The sequence below is a fragment of the Mus caroli genome, chromosome 2 (assembly GCF_900094665.2).
Source record: "Mus caroli chromosome 2, CAROLI_EIJ_v1.1, whole genome shotgun sequence".
In the NCBI taxonomy this organism is placed as follows: Eukaryota; Metazoa; Chordata; class Mammalia; order Rodentia; family Muridae; genus Mus; species Mus caroli.
The window spans coordinates 54,707,845-54,730,041 of record NC_034571.1 but is presented as its reverse complement, the minus strand read 5'-3'; the positions used below and the strand labels follow the sequence as shown (position 1 = coordinate 54,730,041).

The window sequence follows — 22,197 nt, the reverse complement described above, 5'->3', positions numbered from 1 at the left end:
TTTTACCTCGCTAGGAGTTTTTGTTTAGACCAGTAAGCTGGGCAGCGGGGCAGCGTGCTCTCCGGGTGAATAGCAGAGAGCATCTGGAAGAGTGGCTTCTCTCCTTTTTCCTCATGGGTACCAGGGAGTGACCACAAGTCCTCAGGCTGGGCCACAGGCACCTTTACGCACTGAGCCATCCGGCCAGACCACAATGCACTGGTTGGATGGAACTTGCTCTGCAGACCAGGTTGGTCCTAAACTCTTGGTGATCGCTTATCTGCATCTCCTGAATGCAGAGATTGCATGGTGTGGACCACGGTGGCCAGCAATGCTAGGGATCCTTTTCCTAAATCTGTGGAATAATGTTCCATCAAGTTTTAGAGATTCTTACCTCCTCTGCTGTTGCCTTTGTCCCTCCCTCCCTCTCTCTGAGATGTCAGTTAAATGCAAACTGTACCTTCTCACTCTGACTGTTATGTCTTTTAGCCTTTTTTATATTTTTATCTTTTTTTTATGTGTATGAGTGCTTAGTCTGTGTAATACATGTATGCCTGATGCCCATGGAAGCTGGAAGAGAGTGTCAGATCCCCTGGGACTGGACTTACAAATGGTTGTGAGTCACCCTGTAGGTGCTGGGAATCAAACCAGGTCCTTTGCTAACTTAGCCAATGCCCTTAACCAACGAGCCATCTCTCCAGCTCATTTCTAACTTTTTATATTTCATTCTTGATTAATCTTTTACTAATGCTTTCTTCAACTACTGTGCTACTTAAAACTTTTAAATTAATTAATTAATTAGTTAATTTTATGTATACAAATGTTTTGCCTACATGTATGTGTCCCAAGTGCATATGTCAAATGCCCTGGAGTTGGAGTTATGAGTAGTTGTGGGTGCTAAGACTAGAACTCAAGTCCTGAGGAAGACCAGTTAGTGCTGTTAGCTGCTGAGCCATCTCTCCAGCCCCTACTGTACTACATTCAACAGTCTCTCGACTTACAAGTTTGCTTAAACTTCAGTTTTGAAGTTTCTCATCAGCTTTTTTTTTTTAAGGCTCTTTTGACAAGTTTTATGATTCCTATTCTCAGTTGGAACATTGCTTTCAAATGTTATGCAGCTTCATTTGAACACACACGATTGGCTCAGTTACTTTATAATCTTTTTTCTTCATAAAATTGTTATTGTAGTTTGACATCCTAGCCTGTTTTCAGATGAAAACAAAAGATATGATCCCTTTGTTGTTTAGATTTTTTAAAAAAATTCCTAGACACTTCCATAAGACAGGCTCCATCCTCCTTTGACATTAACTTTTAAGATTTATTTTATCGTGTATACTTATGGGCATGAGTGTGTGACCATATCAGGGTGTGTGCATGTGAGTGCAGGTACCAAGGATGCCAGCGGTGGCAGAAAACCCTGGTACTGGTGAGGGCTCTTGGTGACCCTGGTAATGATGAAGGCTCTGGGTGACCCTGGTACTGGTGAGGGCTCTGGGTGCTGAAACAGGTACTCTGCACCAGCACTGTGCCATCGCTCTGCCCCCTCCCCCAGTCGCCTCTGTCCTCTTTTGGCAATGTTAGGAATCAGACTCAGCACCTTGCCCATGCCAGGCATTGCACTACTGCAGAGCTAACCCACGATTGACTCATTGGAGAGTGGGAGGAGCCTTGCTTCAGTGCCTAAACATTCTTGAAATTTAGTATGCACTATGGCCAGAAAAGCTTTCCGAGAAAATTCATCCGTTTGCCTCTGTTTGTAATACTTACTGTTTTGAAATGAAATGACGCATGATTCTCTATATTCTAGACTTACTATTGCCCACTCTATAATTTTACACATTCTGTAACAGCAAAATTAGATTACTGTATTTGTCTCCTTTCTTTCTTGTCCATGTGGCCAAATTCAAATATCTGGATGTACACATGTGGTGCATACACACCGACATAAACACATAATAAGCACACAAGTAAATAAGTAAATAAATAATAAATCTGTATCTTCTTTTTTTTGGTGGTGGGGGGGGGGAGTTCGAGACAAGTTTTTTTTATGTAGCTCTGGCCGTCCTGGAATTCACTCTGTAGACCAGGCTGGCCTCAAACTCAGAAATCTGCCTGTCTCTGCCTCTCAGGTGCTGGGATTAAAGGCGTGCACCACCACCATCCGGCTATAAATCTGTATCTTTAAATAAAAACAAACAGCAGTAGGAAGGAGGGAACTGCAGAGCAGAGACCCAGGAGGGTCGTAAGCCATGCCCCTAGGTTCTCAGAGACAGCCCCTAAGTGCTCTGGCCTAGTGGAGGGATACATGGATTTATACTGTGACAAGACTTCTGGGAGGCAGTTAGAGAAACAGGGAGCCTGAGTTAGATCACAGGGGGCCAGTTTTGGGGGGGTCATACCTTGCACGAGTCATACTACTCCATGTCATTGGGGTGACATATTAGATATTCTGTATATCAGATACATCACAATTCATACCAGTGGCAAAATTACAGTTATGAAGTAGCAACAAAAATAATTGTATGGTTGCGGGTCACCGCAACATGAGGAACTGTCTTAACGGGTCTCAGCATTAGGAAGGCTGAGGACCACTGGGCTAGAAGCTTGAGCTTCTGAGGCCCTAGAGAGGCAGTGGGTGTGGCTAGAATGGAGGGCTGGCTCTCACCAGCCACGCAGGATGGAACTCAGGAAGAGTCACTTTGACTTAATGACATAAAAACGATACAGTACGGGGGCTGGTGAGATGGCTCAGTGGGTAAGAGTACCCGACTGCTCTTCCAAAGGTCCAGAGTTCAAATCCCAGCAACCACATGGTGGCTAACAACCATCTGTAATGAGATCTGGCGCCCTCTTCTGGAGTGTCTGAAGACAGCTACAGTGTACTCACATATAATAAATAAATAAATCTTTAAAAAAAAAAGATACAGTAATTATGAACTAAAAACTATAATAGCTGACAGAATTCAACAATAGAAATACCCTTTTGGATGGCCTAGTCAGCCATCAATGGAAAGAGAGGCCCATTGGACTTGCAAACTTTATATGCCCCAATATAGGGGAATGCCAGGGCCAAAAGAATGGGAATGGGTGGGTAGGGAAGTGGGGGGCGCTATGGGGGACTTTTGGGATAGCATTGGAAATGTAATTGAGGAAAATATGTAATAAAAAATATTAAAAATTAAAAAAAAGAAATACCCTTTTGAAAATATAGTACAAATATAATTCTGAATAAATAACAATGTATACTTGTGTTGTAAACAACACAAATGTACAGTTTGACTTATATACAGTACATCAGATAAACATATTTTCTGGTAGAATGGAAACAGTGCCATATGTTATACAAATAGATTCTACACGTAATGATTTTGTAGGTAAAAGTCCTCTGGAAGACTTTTAATATAGAGAAAACTAAGTTCTTACTTTAGTTTGCTTTTGTCACTATAACCAAATATTTTCCTTTTAAATCACATATAATTTTACTATATGTATTCTGTGTGTGTGTGTGTAAGCACATGTCCCGCTGGGTTTTCTTTCTTTAGGTGATGCTGGGTCTGAACTTAGGGCTCTTGCACATTAAGGCTAAAATCTCTCTAAGGCTATGGCAGTCTAACGCACACTCAAGACTTAGAGCAACTCAGACTAATGCCAAGATGGATGCGCTCTTAACTTGTGCTTAAAACACCTGGCCTACACTGTTGAATCTTTTCCCCAGGTCTTCCCGTTCTTGCCACACAATCAACCAAGCAATCATATTTGCCACTGTTTTAGATGGGGTCTTGTTCATATCAAAAGATGAATAATATATATATATATATATATATAGCTCGGGGCATGGGCTGGAGAGATGGCTCAGCAGCTAAGAGCACTGACTGGTCTTCCAGAGGTCCTGAGTTCAAATCTCAGCAACCACGTGGTGGCTCACAACCGCCTGTAATGAAATCTGATGCCCTCTTCTGGTGTGTCTGAAGTCAGCTACAGTGTACTTAAGATATAATAAATAAATATTAAAAAAAAAAAAAAAAAGCTCGGGGCCATGGGCACTGTGATTGTAATTCTATTACCGAAGAAGCTGCAACAGGAGGATTATGAGTTTAAAGCCTAGGGTTACAGAGTGAGCCTTGCTCAAAAGACAGAGCAAATTCTTTGTTGACCCAGGACTTATAAAGGAGAGCTCAGAGTTGAGTTTCTTCTCCTGGCTGAGGAACAGGCTAATGGGCAGAGCGATCATGTGAGGTTAAACACGTGTATGGCTGTCTCATGTGCTGAGCACTCTGCAAGGAACATGCTCTGCAGGACATGGGGACTTGTGAGTCCTAGCCCTCATAGTTGATGTCCATGATGATTACTCTGGGGCCTGGTAGCTCCCTTCTTTCCACACCACAGGAGAAGCCCTGCCCTGGCTGTGCCTTCTTTCCAGTTCTTCTCAGAGCTCTGTTGTCTGTCACTCTTTCTTGTATTGTGTCACTCTTAGGTGGCTAGCTTTTTATAACATAAAGTTGCAATTTTGAATGCTTTAGGTATATGCTCCTGCTCTAAGGCAGTGATCTTAACCTTCCTGATGCTGCCACCCTTAGATACAGTTCCTCATGGTGTGGTAACAAAACATTATTTTTGTTGCTACTTCATAACTGTGTAACTTTGCTACTCTTATAAATTGTAATGTAAATGTCTGATATGCAATCCCTCGAAGGGGCCATGACACAGGTCCAGAACCACTGTTCTTGGTTCCATTCAACTGTTTTTCTAGATATTTTAAGTTCATTTGGATATACAAATGAGTGAGTGATTTGAAATAAGCTGGTGGAATACAAGTATTTAAGTTCTTAAAGCAGGCTCCTGGGTGAGGCAGGAAGAGATGAGTGGGTAATACGAGAGGAAGGTTTCCTGTGCACTCAGTCATCAGGAGACACAGACTGTGAGCCTGAGACAGGGAGACAGAGAAAACCAATGCACAAGGAAGGGGAAGTGTGCGCACACAGTGGCTCAAGGGCAAATGAATAGAAGAGTAAGATCCTGGGTTGGAAGCTGTAAGCAGAGACGGGGCTGACATGTGAAAAGTGGTAGGATTTAAATGTGCAGATAGGCGGATATAAAACTGGAAATGTGTTCCTGATTAAAATGTATCATGTAAGTCCATTTCACCTCACTACATTATAATACTGAAGACTAGGTATCTTATAAAGAAAAGCAGTTATGGGGCTAGAAAGATGTTTTAGTGGTAAAGAGCTCCTGCTGGCTTTCCAGAGGACCTGAGTTCATTTGCACCATGTCAGGAGGCTCACAGCAGCCTTAACTCCAGCCTCAGAAGATCTGATACTTGCTCTTAGTCTCTACAGGCACTTGTACATGTGTGGCATACATATAATATATGGATATAAAATATAAATAAATATACCTATGTATTTTTATTTTTATATATAAATATATAAATATATTTATATATAAATATATTTTATTTTTATAAATAAATATATTTAGTTATATATAACTAAATAAATTTTAATATATATTTTAATATTTTAAATAAATAATATATAAATAAATAAATTTTGCCTGGAACTTACTCTCTAGCCTTGAGCTCACAGAGATCCACCTGCCTCTGCCTCCCAAGTGCTGGGATTAAAGCTGTGCACCACCATACACAGCCAAGAAGTAATGTATCGAGACAGTAAACCAGGGGTCAGTGCAAGCTTCCTTACAACTTGCTTGCAGAAGGACTGACTTGGAGTCCCAAAAGAACCACCTTAGTCTCTTTTGAGAGGAGGGCAGCCAGGAACCTAATGGCCTTCCACCAAGGCCTTCCTCTTCAGAAGTCCGCCTCCTCTTATGTCCCCATGGCGAGGACCAAGATTCTAACACATTTGTGATAAACACAGACAGAATCAGAGCGGCTAGGCTGGATAAAAAGGCACAAGGCACGAGAGACTTCCATGGAACTCAGACTAAAGTTATCCCAGTACAGCCCTGAAGCTGCCTTTCTTTCCCTTTTGTGTTCTAAAGAACATACCCAGCCGGGTGTGGTGGCACACACCTTTAATCCCAGCACTCGGGAGGCAGAGGCAGGTGGATTTCTGAGTTCCGAGGCCAGCCTGGTCTACAAAGTGAGTTGCAGGACAGCCAGGGCTACACAGAGAAACCCTGTCTTGAAACCCCCCCCCCCAAAAAAAAGAACATACCTAGGCCTGGTTTATGGTCGGTATGTGTTCTTCCCCTGACCCCTGGACCTCTGACCCCAGCTCTGCCACAGCTTTAGAAGCAGGTCTGACATGTGAGACCTGCCAGAGAAAGTATTGAAGGCACAGTAAAGAATCAAGTCCATTTAAGTCAGTATTCTCTTGAGGACAAAAAAAGGATATTTTGGTTTCTTCCTGTGTTAAAAAATGAGAAAAAACAAAACAAAACAAAAAAATCCCAGACACCATGCCTTTGGCTTTGGGGCAGCATGGTCCCACACTCATTAATTAATATTAATTAGATCATAACTCATAATTAATAACATCAGAAAACCAGGGAGTGTAGCTGGAGCTGAGCCACATGACCCCATTGCCTTTCCCTAAACTACAGTCCGTCTGATTTCTGGCTGCTAAGTAGGAAGGAACCAGAAGGCCAGAAACCCTATTCCTGAAAACACGTGCTCCTTCTCCCCCACCAGCACCCACTTCTATTTGGTTCTGCATGTGAACACTGGGTCCTGTTGTTCTGTGACGCAGCCACCTGCTCCCTTACATGCCACAGTGACTAGCAGAAGGTGACTTAACGCTACACTCCCTAAAACTCAGCCTCTCTCTTTCCCTTACTCTCATTACGATAACACTTGTCCCAATCCAGTGCACACATAAGTCACGGACAATAGTCCTGCCCCCTAAGTGACGTTACATCTGAAGGCAGTGTCACAAAGTGGCATTCCCTTTTTGTTTTGTTGTTGACCAGACGCCCAAGCAGTGTACACATTTGAGACACAGTGTCACGTGGACCAGGATTGTGTTTGCTACAAACTCATGAATGGGCTCTGGTCAGCTGCATGTGAGAATGGGGATCATTCCTTTAGAAGCTTAAGCCGATTTGAGTGTCTGTCTGTCTGTCTGTCTGTCTCTCTCTCTCTCTCTTTCTCTGTGTGTGTGTGTGTGTGCACGTGCAAGTGTGCATATATTGGCGCTATGGATTTTTTATTTGTCTTTCGTGACATCTTTAACATTTAATGTGGTGCTGAGGTCCAGCCACACTGCTTGGGTACAGCAGCATACCCAAGCTCCATAGCCCCACAGTTAGAGGCTACTGTTGTGCAGCTATTGTTTATCTTGGATGAATGACAACAGTGATGTTGCTATGAAATTGGGAAGTCCCATCCACCATGTTACCTTCTCTGTTTTTTATTTTATTTTTTTAATTTTAAACATTTATTTACTTTTTTGGATTTTTCGAGACAGGGTTTCTTTGTGTAGCCCTGGCTGTCCTGGAACTTAATCTGTAGACCAGGCTGGCCTTGAACTCTCAAAGAGATCCACCTTCTCTGCCTTCTGAATGCTGGGATTAAAGGCATGTGTTAGCCCAGCCTGATTTACTAATGTCACCCTTTAGGGTTTATTTAAAAGATGCTAAAAAAATGGATATTTCCATAAGAATTTTAGATTCTTCAGAAATGATAACTTGTAATTTACAGAATTCAGGACTAAATGAGAAAGTCTATCAATTTATGTCTGGCATATACAATATTTGGTAATTTTCCTTCTGTGTTTTGGATTTTTTGTATGCAAAATATATTACATGTTTCCTGTCATAGAGTTGAAGTTTTCAAAGTATAATTCTTATTTTGAATTTATGACGAAGGTTCTGAGTTGAGTATACACTGTCAGTGTTCAGTCGCCTACTGAGCAGAGAACGTTAAGGTAACGTTAAGTGTGCCGCCTTCACTGTAGCCTAGTCCATTTTCATAATACAGACAGTTACAAAGACGGTCTCAGCACTCACCTTGCTGACCTCGCCGTGGGCATGGTGCTGGCAGAAAGACTTCTAAGAGTGGGAAAAAAAAAGACTTATTTTAATCAATTGTGTAAGCCACGTGCACTGGTGCAGTGTCTTTGTTTTCTGTGTCTTACAAGTCTTTCTCCTACAGGAAGAGCCCCTCCCCCCACGGCCAGTCTATTCCAGATGCTTCCCCGTCAGCCTTGCCCCTTTTCCAGGAGGCTGCACTTGGTTTTTATAGAACTTTTCATCATTGTTTTGGTTTTTTTTTTCAGGTCAGTGGATAAATCTGTCATCATACATGGTATCGTAAGTACTTCATATCTCCTATGTGAACTATATAAATTGTTTATGTGACCACTGCACTTCAGATTGATTTAAAAATATATATTTGTTTTTATATAGATATTTATGGTGCCCAAGAATATCATATACATTCTCACAATGCTGAAATAGTAAGATAACTTGGAAAAACCTTAAATATTTCAATAATGTCTTTATGATGGATGGGATTTTAGATCTAACAAGAGGGAACACAGAGCCAGAGAGCACCAGTGTCCAAACGTTCATCATAGGTGGCTTCCATACAGCAGGGTTGGCTGAATGGGGCCTGCTGATAGTTCTCAGGGTACAGGTGGGTTTAGGGACCTGCGTATGCGAGGAAGTTACCATAGCCTTGGACAAATATAAGATGGGGGCGGATTTATATGAGGAAATACTGAATTACATGAATTTAAATAAAAATGGAAGTTTTACATCTCACCAAAAGGCTAGTTGGTGAGAATGATCTTTGAGAGCAGTTCCTTGCCTAGTACATCATTGACTGGGTTCAGGCTTCAGCCAAGCCAGCCAGTTAATGGAGGCATAAGTCGGCAGAGTGTGCCATCAACCGAAGATTACTTACCCACACAGGAACTAAAGTCAGATGATGCTCTTGCAAAAATTGGGAACAAACACTCAAGGAAACAGAGCTGTGGTATTTCCTACCAGCTTGTTATGAGATAGTTTATATTCACAAATAGTTATAACATTGCTTTTCATCTATAAACATGAGCTACTCCTCGCTAAATACACCCGTCCTTACTATTTAATCTTGGAAGAGCAACCTCAGTTGAGAAAATGCTTCTATTGTATTGCCTGTAGGCAAGTCTGTCAGACATTTCTCTTAATTATGCCTGTGAGAAGCCACCCACCCTGAGGCCATGGTACTGGAAGCGAGCAGGCAGAGCAAGCCCTGGAGAGCAGGCCAGTAACGGCAGGCCTCCTCGGCCTCTCCTTCTCAGTTCCTGCTCTGACATACCTCTGTGATAGACCGTGGTTTGGAAGTGTAAGCAAAATAAGCCCTTTTCTCCCCACGTTGCTTTTAGAAATGGTGTTTTATTTATCACGATAGAACCCCTAATGAGGATAATACCTGTACCTCGATGGCTGCCTAAGTGTAGTCGGGAGTGTCAGCGACTTTCATTTGCTGACCCTGCAGTACAGATAGATCAGCTATATCAGTAGGAGTACTTGGTACTTTATTATGCAATTGGGTTTCTATTAGCAGTCTTGACCGAATTGGCAACTGGCAGGGGTTCCTGTATAGAGGGCTCTAAAGTCTTAGGGATGTCAGCTCTCCTGTTGTCTCTAAGCTAGATTCGACAAGTTAGTTGCTAGTAATGTCCTCAGCGTGTGGATCCTGGAAGTGAGGCGTCATCCCTAGCCTGTCACCTGCCCAAGTAACAGTTACTCTGTTGTCTTTCAGGGCCCTCAGAGTGTGCTACACACGCTGACTCAGCATACCAGGTCAGAAGTGAATCTCACTGTGTTTACTGTGTTTACTGACAAATTAGCCAGACTCTGTGTAACGACTGCATCCGTCTGTCTATCATCTAGGTATGTTACGACTTGTGCGTTTGCACCCAACACTCTCTTACTTGCTACTGGTTCGATGGACAAGACAGTGAACATTTGGCAGTTTGACCTGGAAACACCTTGCCAAGGTCAGTAAGATGACCCCATCCTTGTTTGTTCCGTGGTGCTCTCAGACCCAGGGCCTCCGTCCTGCTGGGCAAGTGCTCTCTGCAAACTCCAGCCCCAGGCCAAGCGATGAGCATCCTTAACCCATCTCAACACTAATGAGAAATCTGGGGGGCGGGGGGATACTTTCTTTGTTGTGGTGCTGGGGATCGAGCCTGCATGCTCTACCTCAGAGCTATACTCCCAAGCCTAAACTTTAATACGTCCTTTGGCTGGCATGCTATTCATATTGCCTTTCTCAACACTCCGTACAGATCCAATTTCAGTATGCCATAAAACTAACTTTAGAGGGTCCTGTGTTACACTGGTGTTAAATGCTTGCATGTACATTCACGTGTGTCTCGATGCCCATGGTTTTTACATTGTTTATGTTTGGAGCTAGGTTTTTCTGGTAAATGTAGCCTGAGGACAGAATAGGAATTACCGATTTACCGTGCTGGCTTTCTTCCTTGGTCTCACCGAGAAACACAGGCCTACAGCTTAGGCGTTTCACATTGAGCACTGTCAGCAGTGACGATCTGGTATGCTGATGTGCAGGTGACAGGGCAAGCTGAATTTCCCGTCACTGGTGGGAGGATTATAGTGTGAAGAAAAATTGGACTAGAAGTGAAGGTCGGTGTGGCTGGCATGCACGAGGCACGAGATTTGTTCCCCAGCACCACAAAAACAAAAATTGTCTTTCTGCAGTGAAGAAGACGTTCCTAAAGAATAGCGTTTGCTGTAGCATGTGCTCCCTACTGTAAGAGCTGCTACACTTCTGAGAAGGAGGTTAGCATGCTGTCCAGTGTGTCCAAAGTGGGGCTGTCTGGAGAAACAGTACGGGGTTCGCCATTCACTTGGCCTGCTGTGTTTTAAAGCAGGAAGCGTGAACGACCCGCTGAAACATTTCACTGAAGAATGGTCAGAGGAGGATGTCTCCGTGTGGCTTCGTGCTCAAGGCTTGGAAGACCTCGTCGGTATTTTCAGGGCAAACAACATCGATGGGAAAGAACTATTGCATCTCACAAAGGAAAGTCTGGCTGGTGATTTGAAAATCGGTAAGGACAGTGGAGCTGGGCAGTCGTGAGGGCCTTAGTGAGGTCCCCTGCTGATGGGCTTAGCTGCTTGCACACACTTCCCTCTTCCTCTTCTAATCCAGGTTAGTCCTTCATAGGAGAGGGAAGAAGAAAGCATTTCTTCATGTAACCAAACCTCGCTTGGAATTACAATTTTAGGAAGTTACACATTTTAAAACTTGATTACAGTTCAGATCCTTAAAATTTACTTTTCAAAACAAAACCCTTTGTGTTTGTGAGTCTAAGTCCGTGTAACAGGCATGTCTGCATGTGGGGGTGGGGCACAGGGCAAACTGCTGTTGCTCAGGAGCCAGCCACACTGTTTTTGCGACAGGCTGTGTATCCTCAGGGCTAAGATTATAAACATGGGCCACCACACCTGGCTTGTCACATGGGTTCTGGCTGTTGAACTCAGATCCTCATGCTTGTGTGACAGCTGACTGACTGAGATACCTCACCAGTCAAAATGACTCTCTGAAGAGAGGTGTACACTAGGCAGTGGTGGGTAGTATATTCACAGAGTAGTATAGCCATTATCACTATTTAATTTTGGAACATGTTTATCAGTGGTAAAAGAAATCCCATCCCTTATTTCTTTCCCTTTCTAGCTTTTGGAACCGTATTTTGTGTGCAAACCCACCCGTTATTGACATTTTATATTAGTACTTGCCACAAGTGACCTTTTCTTTCCATCCTGTCTCCTTTTGCTTGTCTTCAGCTGATAGAATTCGGGACAGTGCCGTGCTTTTAGGTGTAATGAATAATACTTCTATGAACATGAAGTTTTGTTTGAATGTCTTTTTTCAGATGAATGAATGCATCTGTTCAGAGTAGAATTGGTGAATCATAGATGACTCTATGTGTGACACTGGCGATGTTGTCAGGCTGTTTATTATACAGTCCCACCAGCACTGGGGGCGGGCCTGGTCTCCCCAGCCCTGGCTCCTCTTGTTATTAGCACCGTCCAGCAGATATGGTTTCTCCTTTAGGTTTTGGTTTTCATTTCCTTGTTGACTTATTAGGTTTTTGTCTTATTGCATCTGAGTTGCTATCGCAAAACCTATAAACTAGGTACTACCAGAAATTGATTTCTTCATTCTGCCAAGTCCATGCTGAAGGGACTGGCAGGTTTGGTGTCTCGGCAGGAGTGATTTCTGGTTTCTGGACAGTGCTTTTCCCTCCTTGCCCCTCGCCTTCGCCCAGTGGGATGGATAAGTTCACTCTCTGGGGTCTCTGATCCTGTTTGTCCCCAAAGCCTCACCCTTTAACACCACTGTGTGATTTGCTTGTTTTCATACTTGGTCCTGGCCTACGGCTGGAAAGCAATGGTGACAGATTTCAACATGTCAACATTCTGATTTAAAGTTTGGAAAACTGGCAATTTCAGTAATTTAGAAGCAGAACTAGAAAATACGTTCACTGGGACATCTGGTCCTTCATATCACTCTGAAATATCTGATATCTTAGTATTATATATCAAGATCTATGTGGCTATGACGCTGTGATCCTCCTGCCTCCGCCTCTCGCAGGCTATGATTATAGGCATGCACGCCACATAGCCAGCCATTCTGAAGGGCGTTGAAACGGTGTTTTATTTCTCTTCAGGATAGAAGTTAACTTTTAATCTTCAAATTCTATTTTAAACTACAAAGAACTTTCTTTAGTTTTGAGATTTAGGAAAAGCATACTTTTCCTTAAGACAGTAAATTGGGCTGAGACAGAATTAAAGTTGGGATTGAAAATTAAGTAGAAGAGGCAAACTGGTGGCGTACATACTGATGCTTGCATTTTACACGCAGAAATGTTTGCCTACATTCGTCATTGTAGCTTAATCTCCCAGTTCCTAATGCCAGTTAAAATCCAGATCTGTTAACCATTCGGGGCGTGGGAGTAGCCATGCGTTCGCTGTAAAGCATAGTGGGGTGTGGTGGTCCCAAGGTAGCGAGCGTATCCATTCATGGTGGACACAGGAACTGTTGCTAAGAGACTGAGCACTGTCATGCCCCTTGAGAGTGGTTTATCCAAAGGTAAGCCAATTGCTGCGTTGCCAATGAAACCCTCATAGTGAGGTCTTGTCTCATCAGAACCAGGTTCCCAAGAAGGGTGAATAAGGCGCGCCACTGTGGATGTGTCCTCCGCTCATCTTCTACCTTCCGACGCTTCCCGTTCAGAGGCCTTGTTTCCCCTAAGGGCTGACTCCTTATGTCATACATACATTTGTACAAGGAGCATCCGTCCACAATGTTGGGACGTTTTAAGGCATTTGTGAGCCTGTGTGTTTGTGAATGCTATTGTCATACTGTTAAGGCTGAAGAGCAAGAAAATCAATTCTGGACAGGATTAGTGCAGCCCTCAGTCCAGTCACTAGACCTGTGTGTGCACACTGGCCTGAGTTCACAGCCAGGCCCTCGGAATACTGCGAGGTGCTGTGGAGCTTGGAACTTGCAGTCAATAACTGGCATTAGGAACTGAGAGATCACATTGCCTGTACTTTCCCTCTCCCTCTCTTGCTTGCTGGACACTACAGAGTTTTCCCTTGCAGTCCTCTGCCTCCAGACAGGTCAGCCCTCCTTCCACTTTTTGTTGGTCTGAGTGTTGTGCCATTAGGTGAAAGCGAATCACTAACTCCATCAGTGAGAAAATACCGATGGCTCCATGCCTTACCCGTCTTCACAGCCTCAAGTTTTGAAAGTTCATTTCCTTTCCAGGCACGTTTCACTTCACAGACCTTCCCTTGCTGCCTAATGTAACGGATATTCTTTTAGAATCTCTAGGGCTGCGCAGCAAAGTCCTGAGGAGTATTGAAGAGCTCAGGGCCAAGATGGATTCCCTCTCTTCCGGAATCCCTGACGAGTTCATCTGCCCAATAACCAGAGAACTCATGAAGGACCCTGTCATTGCATCAGGTATGTGTGGGCGCTGTGGGGCTCAGCGTGTGAAGCGCTCCCCGGAGGGCAGGAGAACACTTCTCACAAGCTTGTGACTGGGCCATGTTCAGAACTCCCATTTTGTTTCTATTAAGTGGGTTTCTTTCTCCTTTTTAAAAGAAAAATCATTAAATCCAAAAAATAGCACACTATATATTTTGTACTAAATAAACTGGGCATACTAAGTTTGGAATCAAGACAAAGTGATTAAGTTTCAAAATTTCACGTGGCTATCAGCCACAAAGACTGTATGGATTGTGTGTTCGCATGCATGCGCACATAGAGGCAGACGCTGGGTATCTTTCTCTGTCACCATCTGCCTAACTCCCATAATTCCCTCAGTAGAAGCCTGAAACTTGCAGATGCTTCTAATTTTATTTTTATTTTTTATGGTTTTTCGAGACAGGGTTTCTCTGTATAGTCCTGGCTGTTCTGGAACTCACTCTGTAGACCAGGCTGGCCTCGAACTCAGAAATCCGCCTGCCTCTGCCTCCCAAGTGCTGGGATTAAAGGCGTGCGCCACCACCGCCCGGCACAGATGCTTCTAATTGATGTATCTTGTTTTACATCAGTAAATGATCTCTTTTTATTGCTGAGTGGTGTTCCATTGCACTAGATACACTATCTCCATAGCTGGCAGTGAATGGGCTGTCACGTCTGAAGCTGCCGTGACATTCATGCAGAGATCTCTTTGTCTGGACTCATTTTCTCACGATAAAATATTCAGCAGTGGGGCTCGTAGGTGGTTTACTCAGTGCATGTTAAAACTGCCCAAACGTTTCTCCAGGGGGAATCCACCATTTTAAGTTCATAACTGAGAATTCCAATTTCTGCCCATATTTGCATGGTGGTGTTGGTTGGTCTAATCCTGAATCACATCGTGCTGTTAGTCCTCTCCCTGCAATGAAGCATCCTTCCACATGCCTCCCATTATGTCTTTCATAACATGCCCTCTAGCCCTTTTCTCATTTTGTGTTATCAGTTTGATATTCTAGGTGTGTCTTTTGTAAGGCCATGCGTTGCCTGCATTTTCTCTATGGCATCTTTGGGAAAAACAATGTTTGATTTCGACAGAGTCCACTGCATCATTTTCACGTTGATTGATCATTTCGTAATTCTTAGAATCCACCATCACAGGTCTGACTGCTTGGCCTGTGGTCTGAAGGCCTGACAATGGGGAGGGAGTCAGACTCCGGTTGAGTTCCCTGAATGGATTGCTCTGTGTTGCTTCAAGGCATTGCTACGGCATGTATTTGTTCTCTTGTTCAGGGCACACTCTCTTCCCGATTGGCATTTCTGTAGGAAAATGTCAGCTATACTATTCTTTTCCACCTTTCCTCTTAAGCCTTTCTAGACAACCTTCGCGGCCTGGTCTGCTAACGCGTTACCTTCCCACTGAGACTGTGCTCACAACTTGAGTTGTTGAGTCATTTCTGGACGTTGCTCTTAGCACGCGGAATATCAGTGTACACGCTGGAGCCAGGCTGCCTGGTTCTATTACCTATACCTGTGTGACCTTTGAAAGTCTTCTCGATTGAAATCGAGATAAGCTTGTGACAGTGGTGGAATAGAAGTCGTAGTTCCTTTATAATGAAGTAGTAGGAACTGTATACTGAGCAGTAAGCATTTATGGTACTTCATGGACTCTTTTTTTGTTTTTTTTTTTGTTTTTGGAGAAAGGGTTTTTCTGTGTAGCCCTGGCTGTCCTCACTCTGTAGACCAAGCTGGCCTCGAACTCAGAAATCCACCTGCCTCTGCCTCCCGAGTGCTGGGATTAAAGGCGTGCGCCACCACGCCCGGCTCATGGACTCATTATTTAGAAAGATGTTAAGAGGTTGAAATCGGTGAGTTCTCAGTGTTAACCCTGCAGGGCGGCCGCCCATCTTAAAGATATCTTCATTCAGTACATAGTGGAGCAAGAAAGTTTTAGTATACTTAATTTGCTTTCTCTCTAGAAATTAAAGTCTAGAAATGGGAACTAGCACATTGAGACTAGGGCTGGCCAAGCCTGGTGACCTCAGTTTGACCTCTAGAGCATGTGCAGTGAAAAGATAAAAGGTCACTCCTACAAGTTGTCCTCTGACCACATCACGCACTCTACTTCCATACAAATTAAATACAATAGAAGCTAGAAGGGACTCGGCCCGCTGTCAGTGAATGTGGTTGTCCATGAACTCCATCAAAGGTCAGAGGACAGCTCGGGTTTTGGTCCTCACCTTTCACCTTGCTTGAGACAGGGTCTTTGTTCCTCAACTCTGTGGAGGATGCCCAGGCTTCTGTGGATTCCCCTGCCTCCTCCTGTCTCACTGTAGGAGACAGAGAGACAAAGAGCCCTGCCCTACCACCTGGTTCTCTCTACATGAGTTCTTGGGACCCAGACTCGGAGCTTCATGCTTGCACATCACGTACTTTACCCACTGGGCCATCTTCCCAGGATCTCTCTAGGAACTTTTCTTCATTCTGTGTAAAGTCTGCAGTCCTTAGGTCTGGGCTGGGAATGTATCTTAATGGTAGGGCACTTGGTAGTTTGTATCAGGCCTGCTGGGTAAGACCCTGAAACCCATGCACACATGAACCATAAAGCTCTAACATAAAGTGAAAACAAGCAAACAAGGAAAAGTAGTTCTTCCTGGTGACCTGTTTGAGCTCAGTTACCGAACTATCGTTGAATTTTACGTAGGCAAATCTGAATGAAAAGTCAGCAGCCACACCTGTTCTCAGTTGTCTGTCTTCGGGGATTTGAGATGTTCTGAGGCAGTGTAGACTGTTTGAAAGCCCTGGTGGTCCTCTGAACCTGGGAGTTCTGTTTTGGGATGAACTTTGGTAGGACAGCTTGAACCGTCTGGTGTGAGGATGTGTGTATGCATGTTGGCATTTGTGAATGCATGTGTGCATGCATGTGTGCATGCATGTGAGACTAGAAGAAAGAAAGAAGATTATTAGCTAGGTTATAACTTATTTATATTATAAATAGGTTCCAAATGAACCCTATCTTATAATGCCCTCTTTTAAAAAAAATAGGGTAACTAGCAGGTCAAAAGAAATTCCTAGAAACAATTTCTATAATGAAAGAATGTGTGATCCGTAGAAATAAAAGAAAGAAAGAAAAGCTCACAGCATAGTCCACCTGCAATCTAAAGCAGGACAGCTAAAACAAGGGTCCCATAATCCAGATCTCAGGAAGACATAAGAATACTGCTAAGTGCACTGGAGAGATAGCTCAGCCATTAAAGAGTACTGACTGCTTTTTCAGAGGACTGGGGTTCAAATCCCAGTGCCTACATACAGCTTACAACTGTCTGTAACTCTGAGATCTGACACCTTCACCCAGACACAAGTGCAGGCAAAACACCAGTGCACATAAAATGAAAATAATTTTTTTTTTTTAAAGAAAGAGAATACTGTTGAATACCATAGACCTTGCCTCTCTGTGAGCATGGTCATCATGGTTGCCAACAGCAGCTTCCATAACGAAGCAGCTCTGTACCCTGGGAAGGGAAGTCACTGTAACAGTTAGTCACACCTCTGACTAAAACTGTAGCAGGGAGAAGAACACGAGGAACAGAGCAAACAGAAAGTTTAAGTTTCTGTCTGAATGCACAGCATCCAAGATATTAATTCTGCATAGGCACAACCACAGTGGTTGACAGGAGTTTTGAAAGATCCTTTACCTCAGCTAAAATACACTTAACACACTTATCCATCTGGCCTGCCAGCTCTGGAATTAGCCACCAGGGCTCTAACAGCAGGGCTCTGAGTAAGGCTGAACTGCACATGCTTTGTCGTCTTCAGTCGTGGGAAGGACAGAGAGCTCAGCAAATGCAGTTTCAACCATAAAATGGAGGTTTTCTGGCTCAAACTGTTGTTATAACTCAACAGGGTGCCACATGCCTGTAATTACAGTAGTGGAGAGGCAGGAGGATTGATATGAGTTTGAGGTTAGCCTGGGCTACAAAGTGAAATCATGTCTTTCAAGGGAAAAGAGAAAAAAAAGGAAATAGTTGGAATAAGCCTTTTTACAACAGAGCAGTACAGTATCATGGTCACTAGTGAAATGGAAGTCAAAGCCAAACGGCAATTGTATTAACTGACGACTTACTCTCAAAAAGCTGGGGAAAAGAATGAATTATCAAAAAGTTGGGAAATATCTGGGCAGTGATGGTGCATGCCTTTAATCCTGGCACTTGGGAAGCAGAGGCAGGCAGATTTCTGAATTTCAGGAGGACAGCCTGGTCTACAGAGTGAATTCTAGGACAGCCAGGGCTACACCGAGAAACCCTGTCTCAAAAAACAAACAACAAACAAACAAACAGGACAGAAAAGTCTGGCTGTTGTTAAAACAAACTAGGCATTTCCCCCAAAACGTACAACGTAGATCTTTGGTGTGTGCCCAGGTTCGCAAGGGGAGCTGGGCACAGACCGCAGCAGTGAGAATGCCCAGAACTGGAAACAGTCCAGATTTGCTTCTGTCAATAGGAGAAGAGATCCATCAGATGCACAGCTCTATCGCAGAATGCCACTAGCCATACAGTGTTAAGAGGGGACACAAGTGGAACCACAGCTGAAGCGCACACCACGGCACACGGCTTGTAACGCATGCATGAGCAGGCAGGGGATGCCAAGGCCCCGGCATGAGATGCAGCAGGTGCAGGTGTGCATTTAGCACAGAGAGAAACAAGCCATCAGCCTGAGTAAGAACAGCACAAGCTTAGCAGCGAAGGCACCAGCACAGAAACTCCAAGGTCACAGGTACCCTGACTGGCCTCCCCTCCTGAGGGCTGGGCCCCTTTGCCCACCTTCAGAGACCCCAGACTTCACATGTGTGAAGGCAAACAACTCAGCACAGTGTGGCATAAAAAATGACGGTGCTTTAGTTCTTAGGTGCCACATCTCTTCCTGCCGTCTTTCTTGTGCCGTTTGATACATTGAAGGGTCTTGCCGAGTTATTCCTAAGGCTCTTTTCTCCTCTCATTTCCACCAAAATTTCACAAAATCTTCACAACCTGCTAGCCCCCTTTTCAACCACAGTGTCTGAATTGCAACAGGGTTCTGGTCTCAGCCGCTGTGCTTCAGGGGAACAAGGTAAGTATGTGGTGGTACTGTTCTGGACTGACACTTCACAGAGCACGGTCCGGGCTTAGCATGCCTTCAGGGCTACGGGCCAGCTGCTGTGGCTGGAGTATTTAGGACACGGTACAGGCAAAGAGAGATGACCATTGAACTCACAACAGGCAGCTGGCCTGAGTACAGTTCGGCTCACTCATCCTGATCCCTGCTCTTCACCTGACCGAAGCCATGTCCCTTTTGCAGATGGCTACTCCTACGAGAGAGAAGCAATGGAAAGCTGGATCCACAAGAAGAAGCGCACGAGCCCCATGACAAATTTGGCTCTCCCTTCACTGGTACTGACCCCAAACAGGACACTGAAGATGGCCATCAACCGATGGCTGGAGACGCATGAGAAGTGAACGCATTGACAGGCATTGGATCCACTTGCAGTGATGCCCTGCAAATGATTCGAAATGCTAAGCAGCCATCACGAAAGCAAAATAAAAGGAAAAGACAAATGTTAAATTTAGTTACTTTTAAAAACTATAAATTATGAGCAGGGCAGTGGTGGTGCCCACCTTTAATCCCAGCACTCAGGAGGCAGAGGCAGAGGCAGAGGCAGGTGGATCTCCAGAATCAGGAGTTCCAGAACAGCCCAGTTTATAGGGCGAGTCTCAGGAAGGCCAAGGCTACACAGAGAAACCCTGTCTCAAAAAACCCAAAACCAAAAAAAAAAAGGTCAATTATCTTTAAAACACAGATTTATATATCTATTGTCATTGATGTTTCTGTAAAGGTGAAAATATTTTTTTGCAATAATGAGAAAATATGTAGAAATAAAACTTCATTATGACTTTAAATTGCAGTGCCTAAGTGTGTTCTTACTGGGCGTAGGCCATTCTGTAGCATCTGTACCCTGGAATAGACTAGACTCTGTGGGCGTTGCCAGCTTGGAAAGCAGTCATTCCATAATTCTCAGTTACCTTTATAAAAGAACTTTTGACAGTATCATTGTAAACTGTTTAATAAATTGAAAAACACCTCCCTCCAGGCAGGTTGACTAGCCATTTTGTTGTATTCTAAATTTTTTATAGCGTAAGGATTTTCTCCATTGTCCAACCTCAGAGTGGGCTAGGTCAGACGGTCCTGTTAACTTTGCTGAACTATAAGAAATGGCGAGCTAGTTCCTTTTAAACCTCGAGAGTGCTTACATTCTCACACACTGGGCTTGGCTATGCCCAGGAGTTAGCCTGGTACCTACTACACCGCCAGCACTGCATCTCCACTTACCACACAGGAACTGAGCTTCAGGAAGGCTACCCATACTGACCATTCAGATGACAGCTAAAGCTGTTCCCCAGAGCAGAGCCATCGTCAGCTGGACAAGACCGCCGGGGCAGGGAGTAGAACACTGTCTTTGGCCTTTATCTTTTTAAGTCCCCAAACACTAGAGAAGTGTCCAAGATTAAAATTAAGAAATCAACCATTGGATTGAACATAGGGTCCCCTCAATGGAGGAGCTAGAGAAGGGACCCAAGGAGGTGAAGGGGTTTGCAGCCCCGTAGGAGGAACAACAATATGAACTAACCATTACCTCCTGAGCTCCCAGGGACTAAACCACCACCCAAAGAAAACACATGGAGGGACCCATGGCTCCTGCTGCATTGTAGCAGAGGATGGCCTAGTTGGTCATCAATGGGAGGAGAGGCCCTTGGTCCTGTGAAGGCTCAATGCCCCAGTTTAGAGAAAAGCCAGGGTGAGGGAAGCGGGAGTGGGTGGGTTGGTGAGCAGGGGGAAAGGGGATGGGATGGGGTTTTCAGAGGGGAAACCAGGAAAGGGGACATTTGAAATATAAATAAAATACCTAATTAAATTTTAAAAAGAAAGAAAGAAGGGAAGGAAAGAAAGGAAAAGAAAGGAAAAGAAAAAGCCAGCTAGCCATGCAGCCATACGCTGGAAATCCTGGGTATGGATCTGGCCAGGATTTAATAAAGCCTCTTTTATTTATTTAAATGTCTTCATGGTCTTACTGGTGAATATCTAAATGACCCCAGACCTGAAACAAAACTGGCACCAGAAAGCACTTTCAAGACGCAGCACCAAACTACATTAATCGAGGGTTTATAGAGGCAAAATTTACAAGGCATGTGTGTAATCAAGGGCAAACACACGTGCTGATGTCCTTTCTACATACATGTAGTCACATACACATCCCACCTATGTGCAGTCATGCACACATCCTGCCTACATGTAGTTGGGCAAGCAAGCTTGTTTACAGAAGGGAAAACGCACGGTTTGTACAAGACCAGGCGATTACAAGAATAGTATTACAGAAAGTTATCATCCTGGGGCAAGAGGGACAGTTTTTGTTTTATAGCTCTCTAAGGCACAGTAAACTTGGAAACATAATCTTCACCTTGAGAGAGATTGCTTTCTTTCTCTAAAGGTAGCTTTGCCTTTATCTCAAATGGTTTTTGTTTGTTAATTTATGGTTCTGTTTTCTTGAGCCAGGTTTTTGCTCAGTTGCAATTGGCCTTGTACTGGCTATGTGGCTTGGGTTGGCTGGAATTTGCAATTCTCCTGCTTCTGTCTCCTGAATCCTGGAATTTTACAAATGTATCATGAAGCCCTGACCCCAGCCTCCTAATTACTGCCATCTCTGGCTGCGCTAATCAAACTCTTTCCTTTTTTTCAGAATAATATTTCTGGCTTTTAGAGATAATGTTTGAAGGTATCACTTTACCCCAGTGTGGTGGCACAGGCCCATGTCCCTGCAGTGACAGGTAAATCTCTGTGAGCTGAGGCTAGCCTGGTCTATACAGTGAGCTCCAGGATTACATTGGGACCACCTTTTCAAAAACAAACAAAAATGATTGTATTCTGTTTCATTTTACATTTGTGTAAGTGTCCTGGTGCATTAGAAAGTCAGAACAAATGTATCCCCTGAACTGGAGAGAAGGTTGGTTTGGGACACTATATAGATGTTATGGGTGGAGAATCAGGAATCTGAGAAGTCTGGGAGCCAGCTTTAGAAAGGTGTGTTTGACTCCAGAGGTTAAGACTTCCTCAGCTGAATTTGCAGATTGCACTTTCTAATTCGTTGAAGCATTGATTTGGAATTTTGATGGGGATTGCATTGAATCTGTAGATTGCTTTTGGCAAGATAGCCATTTTTACAATGTTGATCCTGCCAATCCATG

The 22,197-nt window shown here is 43.9% G+C and overlaps 1 protein-coding gene across 5 annotated transcripts in view; it reads left to right on the top strand.

Moving 5' to 3' along the window:
* Wdsub1 (WD repeat, sterile alpha motif and U-box domain containing 1) overlaps nucleotides 1-19,857 on the top strand; it is a 30,441-nt gene extending 10,584 nt beyond the window's left edge. For 4 of the 5 annotated variants that reach the window (XM_029474719.1, XM_021155470.2, XM_029474716.1 and 1 more), the window contains exons 6-11: nucleotides 8,220-8,253; nucleotides 9,692-9,732; nucleotides 9,823-9,929; nucleotides 10,824-11,003; nucleotides 13,787-13,927; nucleotides 19,259-19,559. In XM_029474719.1, the coding sequence (XP_029330579.1) occupies nucleotides 8,220-8,253; nucleotides 9,692-9,732; nucleotides 9,823-9,929; nucleotides 10,824-11,003; nucleotides 13,787-13,927; nucleotides 19,259-19,416 (661 nt within the window). In that variant the 3' untranslated portion in view covers nucleotides 19,417-19,559. Of the gene's footprint in view, nucleotides 1-8,219; nucleotides 8,254-9,691; nucleotides 9,733-9,822; nucleotides 9,930-10,823; nucleotides 11,004-13,786; nucleotides 13,928-19,258 lie in introns of all 5 variants that reach the window. The other variant, XM_029474718.1, reaches the window with a different exon arrangement.
* The last annotated feature ends 2,340 nt before the right edge of the window (nucleotides 19,858-22,197 follow it).